Source organism: Salmo salar, chromosome 08, assembly GCF_965601325.2.
Source record: "Salmo salar chromosome 08, fSalSal1, whole genome shotgun sequence".
NCBI lineage: Eukaryota > Metazoa > Chordata > Actinopteri > Salmoniformes > Salmonidae > Salmo > Salmo salar.
In genome coordinates this window covers 28545248-28558221 of record NC_138298.1, presented here as the reverse complement: position 1 = coordinate 28558221, position 12974 = coordinate 28545248, and the positions used below count along the sequence as shown (strand labels likewise).

Here is a 12974-nt window from a genome sequence, read left to right as displayed (position 1 = left end):
ACAGTTTTGGGGGAAATACATTTTCTGAACGTCACGCGCCAATGTAAAATTGAGTTTTTGGATACAAATATGAACTTGATGGAACAAAAAATGCATGTATTGTCTAACATAATGTCCTAGGAGTGTCATCTGATGAAGATTGTCAAAGGTTAGTGCATAACTTAGCGGTTTTCTGCTTTTGGCGACGCCTGTCCTTGCATTGAAAATGGCTGTATGTAATGTTTTGTCTATGTACCGTCCTAACATAATCTAACTTTATACTTTCGCCGTAAAGCCTTCTTGAAATCGGACAACGTGGTTAGATTAACGAGAGTCTTATCTTTAAAATGGTGTAAAATAGTTGTATGTTTGAGAAATTTGAATTATGACATTGTGTTTTCGAATTTGGCGTTCTGATTTTTCACTGGCTGTTGAATAGTGTGTACCGTGGGTGGGACAGTAGCGTCCCACGTAGCCCAGAGAAGTTAACCTTTTAGGGACAGACATTCCGCTAGCGGAACGCCTCACCAATATCCAAATGGTAGAGCGTGGCGCGAAATACAAATACCTTAAAAATGCTATAACTTCAATTTCTCAAACATATGACTATTTTACACCATTTAAAAAGACAAGACTCTCGTTAATCTAACCACATTGTTCGATTTCAAAAAGGCTTTACAGCGAAAGCAAAACATTACATTATGTCAGGAGAGTACCCTGCCAAAAATAATCACACAGCCATTTTCAAAGCAAGCATATATGTCACAAAAACCAAAACCACAGCTAAATGCAGCACTAACCTTTGATGATCTTCATCAGATGACAACCCTAGGACATTATGTTATACAATGCATGCATGTTTTGTTCAATCAAGTTCATATTTATATCAAAAACCAGCTTTTTACATTAGCATGTGACGTTCAGAACTAGCATACCCCCAGCAAACATCCGGTGAATTTACTAAATTACTCACGATAAACGTTCACAAAAAACATAACAATTATTTTAAGAATTATAGATACAGAACTCCTCTATGCACTCGATATGTCTGATTTTAAAATAGCTTTTCGGTGAAAGCACATTTTGCAATATTCTCAGTAGATGGCCCAGCCATCACGGCTAGCCATTTAGACACCGACCAAGTTTAGCCCTGATCAAACTCCGATTTACTATTACAAAAGTTTCATTACCTTTGTTGTCTTCGTCAGAATGCACTCCCAGGACTGCTACTTCAATAACAAATGTTGGTTTGGTCCAAAATAATCCATCGTTATATCCGAATAGCGGCGTTTTGTTCGTGCGTTCAAGACACTATCCGAAATGGTAAAGAAGGGTCGAGCGCATGGCGCAATTCGTGACAAAAAAATTCTAAATATTCCATTACCGTACTTCGAAGCATGTCAACCGCTGTTTAAAATCAATTTTTATGCCATTTTTCTCGTAGAAAAGCGATAATATTCCGACCGGGAATCTCCTTTTCGGCAAACAGAGGAAAAAAAATCACAAAGACGGGGGCGGTCAGGTCACGCGCCTAAGCCCAGAGTCCCTTGATCGGCCACTTGAGAAAGGCGATAATGTGTTTCAGCCTGGGGCTGGAATGACGACATTCAGGTTTTTCCCGGGCTCTGAGCGCCTATGGACGACGTAGGAAGTGTCACGTTAGAGCAGAGATCCTTAGTAAAAGATAGAGATGGCAAAGAAGTTCCAGAAATGGTCAGACAGGCCACTTCCTGTAAAGGAATCTCTCAGGTTTTGACCTGCCATTTGAGTTCTGTTATACTCACAGACACCATTCAAACAGTTTTAGAAAATTTAGGGTGTTTTCTATCCATATGTAATAAGTATATGCATATTCTAGTTACTGGGTAGGAGTGGTAACCAGATTAAATCGGGTACGTTTTTTATCCAGCCGTGAAAATACTGCCCCCTAGCCATAAGAGGTTAAAAGCAAAAACTATAGCAGGAAGTACCAGTGACTCGCTCAATACGGAAGTGGTCAGATGATGCGGATGCTACAGGACTGTTTTGCTAGCACAGGCTGGAATATGTTCCGGGATTCATCCAATGTCATTGATGAGCATTCCACCTCAGTCATCAGCTTCATCAATAAGTGCGTCGACAACGTCATCCCCACATACATATCCCAACCAGAAGCCATGGATCACAGGCAACATCCGCATAAAGGCTAGAACTGCCCCTTTCAAGGAGCGGCACACTAATCTGGACGCGTATAAGAAATCATGCTATGCCCTCAGACGAACCATCAAACAAACAAAGTGTCAATACAGGACTAAGATTGAATCCTACTACACCGGCTCTGACGCTCGTCGGATGTGGCAGGACTCAAAGCACAATCTCAATCCACACTGCCCTTTCCCACATGGACAAAAGGAACACCTATGTGAGAATGCTGTTCATTGACTACAGCTCAGTGTTCAACACCATAGTGCCCACGAAGCTCATCACTAAGCTAAGGACCCTCGGGACTAAACAACCCCCTCTGCAACTGTATCCTGGACTTCCTGACAGGCCACCCCCAGGTGGTAAGGGTAGGCAACAACATATCTGCCACGCTGATCCTCAACAATGGGGCCCCTCAGGGGTGTGTACTTCGTCCCCTCCTGTACTCCATGTTCCAAACACACCAAGACAGTCGTGAAGAGGGCATGACAAAACCTTTTCCCCCTCAGGATACTGAAAAGATTTGGCATGGGTCCCCAGATCCTCAAAAAGTTCTACAGCTGCACCATTGACAGCATCCTGACCGGTTGCATCATCGCCTGGTATGGCAACCACTCGGCATCTAACAGTAAGGCGCTAGAGGGTAGTGCGTACGGCCCAGTACATCATTGGGGCAAAGCTTCCTGCCATCCAGGACCTATATAATAGGCGGTGTCAGAGGAAAGCCCATAAAATTGTCAGACTCCATTCACCCAAGTAGGGATGAAATGGTTACCCGTTTCACGATAAACCATGGTAAAATTCAACGGTTTGTATTACCGTTTCAAATTTGAATTATCATTAAAACCGTATTTGATTACCACGGTTTGAATAACTCACGGTAAATACCATCCAGCATCAACCAAAGTTAGCAACAGTGACGCAGGCGCAGCATGCAATGTGGGTTTTGTGCGAAAACACGGCGGAAGGGTGTGACAGAGCTCAGGAGATTTTTCAGCCTTCTAAGAGGACCAAATCTGAAGTGTGGTCGTATTTTGGGTTTTACAAGAGTGCGGAGGGAAACTTAAATCGAAAATGGTCACCCTGTCTGCAGAAACATGCAAACATTTTATTTTAAATTGCTGCGAAAGGGGACAACACTTAACATTTCTGGAGTCATCTTCGTGACCTCCACCCAGTACTTTATAGTGAATGCAAGGTAAGTTAACTTTTAGCTCAATACATGTGGGAAAAGGTCATGATTTGTTTAACTTGCTAATAGCTTCTCAGTAAAGTAAACTGAAGCGTTCAGTGTTAAAACCTGTTGTGGATAGGTGGCAGTATTTTCACGGCCGGGTTAAAAAAACGTGCCTGTTTTAATCTGGTCACTACTCTTGCCCAGAAACTAGAATATGCATATAATTAGTAGATTTGGATAGAAAACACTAAAGTTTCTAAAACTGTTTTAATGGTGTCTGTGAGTACAACAGAACTCATATGGCAGGCAAAAACCTGAGAAGATTTCAACCAAGAAGTGGCCTGTCAGGCAATTTGTGGTCCTTCTAATGCATCTCTATCGAATTTACAGCATCTAAGCTGTTACGTAACACTTTCTAAGGCTTCCATTGGCTCTCTAAAGCCTTCAGAAAGCGGATTGAGGCGTCTCCTGTCTCTGGGCAGAGTATAGTAGGTCAGTTTGTCAGTGGTCTACCTGGTGACTAAGAGATTGGATATGCGCAGTCCCGCGACCATGCTATTTTTTCTTTTCCTTTTTGAATGAATACACTATTGTCCGGTTGGAATATTATCGCTATTTTACGAGAAAAAATCCATAAAAATTGGATTTTAAACAGCGTTTGACATGCTTCTAAGTACGGTAAAGGAACATTTAGAATTTTTTTGTCTCGATATGTGCTCGCGCGTTACCCTTTGGATAGTGAGCTGAACGCACGAACAAAACGGAGGTATTTGGACATAACTATGGATTATTTGGAACCAAAACAACATTTCTTATGGAAGTAGCAGTCCTGGGAGTGCATTCTGACGAAGATCAGCAAAGGTAATACAATTTCTCTAACAGTAATTCTGAGTTTAGTGAGCCCCGAAGTTGGCAGGTGTCAAAATAGCTAGCCGTGATGGCTGAGCTATGTACTCAGAATATTGCAAAATGTGCTTTCGCCGAAAAGCTATTTTAAAATCTGACATAGCGATTGTATAAAGGAGTTCTGTATCTATAATTCTTAAAATAATTGTTATGTATTTTGTCAACGTTTATGGTGAGCAATTTTGTAAATTCACCGGAAGTTTTGGGTGGGAATGCATGTTCTGAACATCACATGCCAATGTAAAAAGCTGTTTTTGATATAAATATGAACTTGATTGAACAAATCATGCATGTATTGTATAACATAATGTCCTAGGAGTGTCATCTGATGAAGATCAAAGGTTATTGCTTCATTTAGCTGTGTTTTGGGTTTATGTGACATATATGCTTGCTTGGAAAATGGCTGTGTGATTATTTGTGGCTATGTACTCTCCTGACATAATCTAATGTTTTGCTTTCGCTGTAAAGCCTTTTTGAAATCGGACAATGTGGTTAGATTAACCAGAGTCTTGTCTTTAAAATGGTGTAAAATAGTCGTATGTTTGAAAAATTGAAATTATTGCATTTGAGGTTTTGTATTTCGCGCCACGCTCTTCCACTGGCTGTTGAATAGAGTGGGACGGTGACGTCCCACCTAGCCCATAGAAGTTAAGTAGTGAACAAAGATGCATACATACATACATACATACATACATACATACATACATACAGGATGCTAGGCCAGCAGCACCTTATTTCTTTATGAAGGAGAGATTTTTATGTTTATTTAATGGTTAATGTTTATGCACACAAAAAGTGCATAGTGCTGCTAATTTTAATATAAAACTTGGTGAAATGATTTCAGTGTGTGTATCAGTACTTTTTATTTTTTTTTACATTTCCAGCACATCTTAACAATACCGAGATAATACTGATGACCGTGATAATTTGTGTCACTATAATCGTGAAATGTAATTTTCATACCATTTAATCTCTACACCCAAGTCAGAATGTTTTCTCTGCTACCGCACGGCAAGCGGTACCGGAGCGCCAAGTCTAGGACCAAAAGGCTCCTTAACAGCGTCCAAGCCATAAGACTGCTTAACTATTGATCAAATGTCCACCGGATTATTACAGTGACCCCCCCCCCCCCCCCATTTGTTTTGTACACTGCTGCTACTCACTGTTTATTATCTATGCAGTCACCTCACCCCTACCTACATGTACAAATTACCTCAACTAACCTGTACCCCCGCACACTGACTCAGTAACCTCTGCATATTGCCTCGTTATTGTTAGTGTTATTTTTTTACTTTAGTTTATTTAGTAAATATTTTCTTTACTATTCTTGAACTGCACTGTTGGTTAAGGGCTTGTAACTAAGCATTTCACGGTAAGGTCTGCACATGTGACAAATAAAGTTTGATTTGATATTTTACAGTAGATATCCCTGGAGGTAGGGGTAACAAATGATGTCTGGGTTATGACGATGTAGCACAGGGCAGATATATTACAGTGCCAACAGACTAGCACTCCAGGAATATGGTTAATCTGGGTCTGGGAAACCATGTCAACCACTAGCCCAGATTAGCATCTAGACAAAAGTGGCTTACCTGAGGATTCGCTGGTTCTCTTCTCCGGCCTGTGAGCGCTGGAGGCAGAACCGCGATGGGACTGGGAGGGGCTGTGCCGGCCAGAGGTGTGGGGGGCGTGTCCATGGGAGGTGGGCGGAGAGATCCTTCTGCCCGGAGGAGGGGTGGGGGACCAGGACAAGGAACGGGAGACTGAGCGGGAGGGAGAGCGTTCTAGGGAATGCCAGGTGGCACAGGCATCCTGACCTTGAGACGGGTCCCTCCTGGTTTGGGGCAAAGAGGGGAGAGAGGAGTCAGAAGAACAATATGACATTATATGTGATTCAAAAACCCAGTGACATACAACACCACCAGAGGAAAATGATAGGTGGTTTGTCAGTTGCACAGTTGTAATCTCAAAAAGGTACGATTGGACAATCAGGGTGAAAAATAGGTAGTCCTACATTTTAGGAACATCTCTCACCTTGGGATATTTGGATTCCAGTCTGGATACCTTTGGGGGGGAAAGAAGAGACATGAGTACACCAGCCATGGGTTATTAGTGAGTATTAATGGGTTAGTTAACTCTAAAAGTCTAAGCCGTTGTGGGGGAGAGGTACTAAGCTAACATAAGGAATTGTTTTAAGATGGTCATACCATGGATCATATAGCTATTTGATTTCAAATTTCTAGTACACCTTTAAGAATCCCCAAAAAGCTAAAAAAATATATCTATATTTTAGGAAATATTGAATGTGGCCTCCTATAGCCCATAGAAATGCATTGAATAACACATTCATAAATGGCAACAAAAAAAAAGGCTGTAAAAAAATGTATCATAAAGAATAAGGTTTTGGAATGTCTGTCCTATATCTAGGATATAAGAAAGCTCAGGAAATGTTTTGTTTTATTTAACCCCTTATTTTTGTTGGAACAAAACTAACTCCTCCTTACTTCATTTGTTTTTAAGGGTTAGCTTCAGAAGGTCATGGAGCAAAACGGAGAACACCATCATGTTCGTGAGTCACCCATAGTGGGGTCATAGTATGTAGAGCAAATGGCTCGGACGCTACAGACAGTAGTTGGCACATCAGCGTTACCGACTTCAGACGAGTCACATGACACTTCTCAAACCGTTCGGACCCTACAGACATCATTATTGTGGATAGTCAGATCAATAAAATAGTTTAATAAAAACGTTTACATGCTTCGCAAGAACGATTTCCTTAATAGTGCTGTTTACATGGACACATCTGGCATCAGGCTACCTGAGGGCACTGACAAATGCAGAAAATTGCCAATCAAAATATACATTCTACCACAGCGAACATGTTATTTTTGGGAAGCATATTTGATTCTGAGAAGACTGATTTTCAGGATGTCTCATGGTCTGATAAACACCGCTGTAGCTCAGCCACCTATCATGGACGCGGAAGGCTGACATAGGCGGATGTGATGGATTGAGACACAGCCCATGCAAAAAAAAAACAACTGATATCTGACATCTTAAACTGATGGATTTTGATGGGATATATTTAATTTTTTACTTAGACTGATGGGTGCTTCAATAGACATAAGGATTTTAACTGTCAGCATAGATTTAGCAATTTATTTATTGTTTAAACACCCACTTGTTGCGCAGATCTCTGCAGCTAGCTGTGTGGTTGACTGTGTTCACGTGATCGATCCAGTCCTGTGAGGAAAAAAACAAAAGAAAATAAAGAAATAATGGTTAGATATCTACCAGAGTCCAGCAGAGAGATGTGATTGGTAGGATCACATTTACACCACCATAGTGCCTATGCTTATGTAAGCATTAAGGAGAGTGGTGGAAATGTTATGTATATTTAGGGGTATTGTTGATATGTATAGGTCTTCCACATCTTGAATGCATTCCTCAACAAACTATCAAAAATATATGCATTGATACTATTTGTTCAAGTTTGAGGCATCAAATGGCAAAGTACTAAAGAAAGTTTCAAAATTTGAAGTTATCAAAAGAGACATTTTGGCAACAACCTGTAAAAAAGAAAAATGTAAATTGCAAAATGGTGTTTCTTGTATTAAAACAGCATTGATAATGTTTTTGTGCACTGCAGAAGAGTGAATACTGGGTAAAGTTAGTCCTCTTCACCACAAATACGAGTCAGCTTTTGCAGTTATATCCATGTCTTCTGCAATCTTCATCTTCTTCATCATCAGCAGAGTAAGGGTCAGGCTACTTTTTCAGGAGCAATTTTTTTTCTTTTTTTCTCTCCTTTAGTGTTTAGTTGTTTTAATTGTTGAACAACTCAACAGTAACACCAACCATATATGGATTGAAAGGAGAAGACACCGTGTACGGTTAGATGCACACAATAATGCGATTATTGTGGATAGTCAGATCAATAAAATAGTTTAATAAAAACATTTACATGCTTTGCAAGAAGAACGATTTCCTTAATAGTGCTGTTTACATGGACACATCTGCAAATCAGGCTACCTGATGGCACTGACAAATGCAGAAAATTGCCAATCAAAATATACATTCTACCACAGCGACCATGTTATTTTTGGGAAGCATATTTGATTCTGATTACGGACATATAAAGTTTGTATGTGAAAACTATTTGTAAAGATGCATACATTGTTGTTCCGATTTTCACTTCACTCTCGCTAAAGACGGCGGCTCGCTCAGCTGGTGCTAGCACAACTGCAGATCACCGCTGGAATGCCGATTAAGGTATTTACATGTCCAAATAACTTGAAAGATTGCACAGAAAACCTGGTGTTTCAATCGGCATAAGCTCACCAAACGTGCAAATTGTTTATGTGAATCAGAACTGTTAAACCATTGCTTAAACTATGCATATTTTTGAAAGTAGAATCAAATATTATGTGATGTATTTCACTGTGTTTTATGCCTGGTGTGTATGTAAAAGTGGTTATGGTGTTTAAAAGAAAAATCCACCCCAAAACTTTTTTTTTTTCTTTCTTCATTAGTCCCAAAAGGTTTTGCATCATCATGACAATGTGGCAAGTGACACTTTGCTTCTTGAAAGTCCAATATCTTGAAAACTTGACTGCTGACATTCAAAACACTGTGGTACTGTATCAACCGTGGACTAATGGAAACAAATACCAAAATATAGTTTGAGTGGATTTTTCCTTTAACTGCATTGGGCCTTTATAAAAGCTTAAAGGGATACTTTGTGATTTTGGCAATGAAGCCCTTTATCTACTTCCCCAGAGCCAGAGGAACTCATTGATACCATTTCTCTGTATCCAGTATGATGGAAGTTAGAAGTTACTTTGTGAGCCAAAGCCAACTAGCATCAGCACAACAACTGGAAGTCTATGGTATCTACTAGCATGCTAGCAGTTGCCAAAGACTTCCAGTTATTGCGCTAACACTAATTAGCAGCTTCCTAACTGGACGCAGAGACAACAAATGGTATCCACGAGTTCATCAGACTCCAAAATCCTGAAGTATCCGTTTAACAAAAACAAAATCTCTGCTTGGCGAACAACGTGTGCGGTACAGGTACGGTACTCACCTTAGCCCGTTCACATTGCATGTCGCACAGGGAGCAGGTGTGGGGGTACACCTTCGGAGGGTCCGCCGAGAAATCACCTATCATGGTGGGTGTTGGGAGCCTCTTGGTTGCGCTAGAGCTGCGTTTGGCACCGGAGGGTCTGGTTGATTTTGACGACTCACTCCTGGCTTTGAACTGTGGCCTTGATCTGGACCCTTCGCGCTCCGACCGAGATCTTGATGGCGGCTCTCTGACGGGCGTTCTTTTGTGCTTGTGAGCGTCGGGGATTGGAGCACGCCTCCTGTAGTCTTTGTCTTTCTTTGAGTCAGAGTCGTCGTCGTGCCGCCTTGGGGATTCAGCTTTACGTTTCAAAGACGAACCCGTGGGCTTTGACTCTGGTTTAGTCGCTCTCTCCTTAGGCGGTAGCTCGCGTTTGTAAGAGTCTCTACCCTCTTCCGCTGCCCTACTCGCGTGGCCGTAGTCGATAACTTTACCCGCCGTTTGCGTCACACTCAGAAAACTTGGGATGTTGGTCGTACATGAATGTACAGGATGCCGCTGTGGTGGAGAAGGACGCGGCGGTGGCGGCAGGTTAGGAATAGCAGGGTGAGTTTGAGAGAACGCAGGAGGGCCTGTGTTTCTGTTTGTTTTGTGTATCTGTATGTCACGTAGGATGAAGGGCAGAGTGTCTGGAGTTAGTTGGTCATCAGGGTAGTGGCTGAGAACCTCCAGGTCATCGTTTGACAAACCGAAGCCGGCCAGGATACTGCCTGCGCTCTCGGGTACGTACAGACCCTGCATGTTTCCACCCTGTGGACGACCCAGTTCAGAAACAGGAGCATTCCAGCTTTGCATGCCCCCTCCTGAATGCCCGCTGTTGGGGTTAGCATGAGAGTGGGAGGACTGCTGGAGGTGCTGCTGCTGATTGAGACCAAAGAGTTTACTGGGAGTCTGGTAGTTGGACCAGTCCACATCTTGCATCTGATTCTGCTGGTCATCGCAGGAGAGCGAGACAAGGTTGTTGCTGTTAGAATAGGCAGTCTCTGAACTCCCACCCTGACCGTCCCCATGCAGGCGGGGATCTACACAGTGCTGCCGGGAGATCTGGGTATTCTGGTTGAGTAGTCGGTGGTCCTCGTCCCTCCCGCCCTGAACACGGACAGAGATCGCTGACTCCAGCTCCTCGGGTAGCCGTGTTTGCGGCGGGAACTGACCCGCCTGGTAGCTGTTCATCTGGGCCATGTTGTTGCCGTCCGTAGAGTGGCCCGGTTGTTGTTGATGGTATGGCATGTTCCTGGGCCTGTTGAAGGGTGCCCCCTGTTGCTGAGGCTGGTACATGACAGGGGCGAGCGGCTGAGCGATGTTGTTGGCAGCTGCTTGCTGGAGAAGGTTGAGCAGGGCCAGTTGCTGGTTGCCGTGGTTACTGGCAGCGGCGATGATGCTCAGTTGGTGCAGGGCTAGCTGGGCTTCGATCTGGGCCAGGCGGATAGCCGCAGACGGTCCGAAGAGGAACGGGGTTCCCCGGCCTATGGTACCGAAGGCGCTGGCTGCCCTATCTGCCCAAGCTGATAGAGGGTAGAGCTGGGATCGACTTTCTGTGAGCAACGCGAAGCTGAGAGGTGGAAAGCAGAAACAGGATTACAGATGCTGGGCCTCCTCAAATTTGATTTGCTTGTATTGTTTCTTCTTTTTGGTTTTCTTACAGGAGGGGGTCCCTATGTAGTGAGAAATGTCTATGATTTCACTGTTTTTGTTTCCTTTTAAATTGAGGGGAGGGGAAATTCCATCATCTTCTCTTAAACATCTTGCAGTCATGCTCTTTTACAGGGTGGAAAAGCAAAGCAATGTTAACTATTCAACACCATTAGACTTACCATCAATTTGATACAAAGGCCAATAAAAGAATAACTTGTAAGTACTAGAGGTCGACCGATTAATCGGAATGGCCGATTAATTAGGGCCGATTTCACGTTTTCATAACAATTGGTATTTTTGTTCACCGATATGCCATTTTTTTACACCTTTATTTAACTAGGCAAGTCAGATTAAGAACACATTCTTATTTTCAATGACGCCCTAGGAACGGGGGTTAACCTCTATGGGCTAGGTGGGACGCTTGCGTCCCACCTACGTAACAGCCACTGCCAGCCTGTGGCGCGATTTTCAAAACCTTAAAAATCCTATTACTTCAATTTCTCAAACATATGACTATTTTACAGCCATTTAAAGACAAGACTCTCGTTAATCTAACCACACTGTCCCATTTCAAAAAGGCTTTACAACGAAAGCAAAACATTAGATTATGTCAGCAGAGTACCAAGCCAGAAATAATCAGACACCCATTTTTCAAGCCAGCATATAATGTCACCAAAACCCAGAAGACAGCTAAATGCAGCACTCACCTTTGATGATCTTCATCAGATGACAACCCTAGGACATTATTTTATACAATACATGCATGTTTTGTTCAATCAAGTTCATATTTATATCAAAAAACAGCTTTTTACATTAGCATGTGACGTTCAGAACTAGCAAACTTCCGGGGAATTCGCTAACATTTTACTAAATTACTCACGATAAACGTTCACAAAAAGCATAACAATTATTTTAAGAATTATAGATACAGACCTCCTCTATGCACTCGATATGTCCGATTTTAAAATAGCTTTTTGGTGAAAGCACATTTTGCAATATTCTAAGTACATAGCCCAGGCATCACGGGCTCGCTATTTAGACACCCGGCAAGTTTAGCACTCACCATAATCATATTTACTATTATAAAAGTTTGATTACCTTTTGTTGTCTTCGTCAGAATGCACACCCAGGACTTCTACTTCAATAACAAATGTTGGTTTGGTCCAAAATAATCCATCGTTATATCCGAATAGCGGCGTTTTGTTCGTGCGTTCCAGACACTATCCGAAATAGTAAAGAAGTAAATGGCGCAATTCGTGACAATAAAATTCTAAATATTCCATTACCGTACTTCGAAGCATGTCAACCGCTGTTTAAAATCAATTTTTACGACATTTTTCTCGTAGAAAAGCGATAATATTCCGACAGGGAATCTCCTTTTCGGCAAACAGAGGAAAAAATCCCAAAGGCGGGGGCGGTCGGGGTCACGCGCATAAGCTAGTGTCTAGCTGGGCCACTTGAGCCACTTGGGCCACTTGAGAAAGGCGATAATGTGTTTCAGCCTGGGGCTGGAATGACGACATTCTGTTTTTTCCCGGGCTCTGAGCGCCTATGGACGACGTGGGAAGTGTCACGTTAGAGCAGAGATCCTTAGTAAATGATAGAGATGGAAAAGAAGTTCAAGAAATGGTCAGACAGGCCACTTCCTGTAAAGGAATCTCTCAGGTTTTGACCTGCCATTTGAGTTCTGTTATACTCACAGACACCATTCAAACAGTTTTAGAAAATTTTGGGTGTTTTCTATCCATATGTAATAAGTATATGCATATTCTAGTTACTGGGTAGGAGTGGTAACCAGATTAAATCGGGTATGTTTTTTATCCAGCCGTGTCAATACTGCCCCCTAGCCCTAACAGGTTAACTGCCTTGTTCAGCGGGGATTCGGGGATTTGTTTTTGCAACCTTCTGGTTACTAGTCCAATGCTCTAACCACCTGCCTTACATTGCACTCCACGAGGAACCTGCATGGCA

General features: G+C 42.4%; 1 protein-coding gene across 6 annotated transcripts in view; it reads right to left on the bottom strand.

Annotated features, from left to right (window-relative positions):
- Nucleotides 1–12974, bottom strand: part of LOC106610436 (zinc finger protein 638) — a 56941-nt gene that overhangs the window by 21923 nt on the left and 22044 nt on the right. For 5 of the 6 annotated variants that reach the window (XM_014209806.2, XM_014209807.2, XM_014209808.1 and 2 more), the window contains exons 2-5: nt 9330–10920; nt 7425–7486; nt 6278–6307; nt 5836–6077 (exon numbers count right to left, since the gene is read on the bottom strand). In XM_014209806.2, coding sequence (XP_014065281.1) covers nt 5836–6077; nt 6278–6307; nt 7425–7486; nt 9330–10920 — 1925 coding nt within the window. Of the gene's footprint in view, nt 1–5835; nt 6078–6277; nt 6308–7424; nt 7487–9329; nt 11127–12974 lie in introns of all 6 variants that reach the window. The other variant, XM_045722973.1, reaches the window with a different exon arrangement.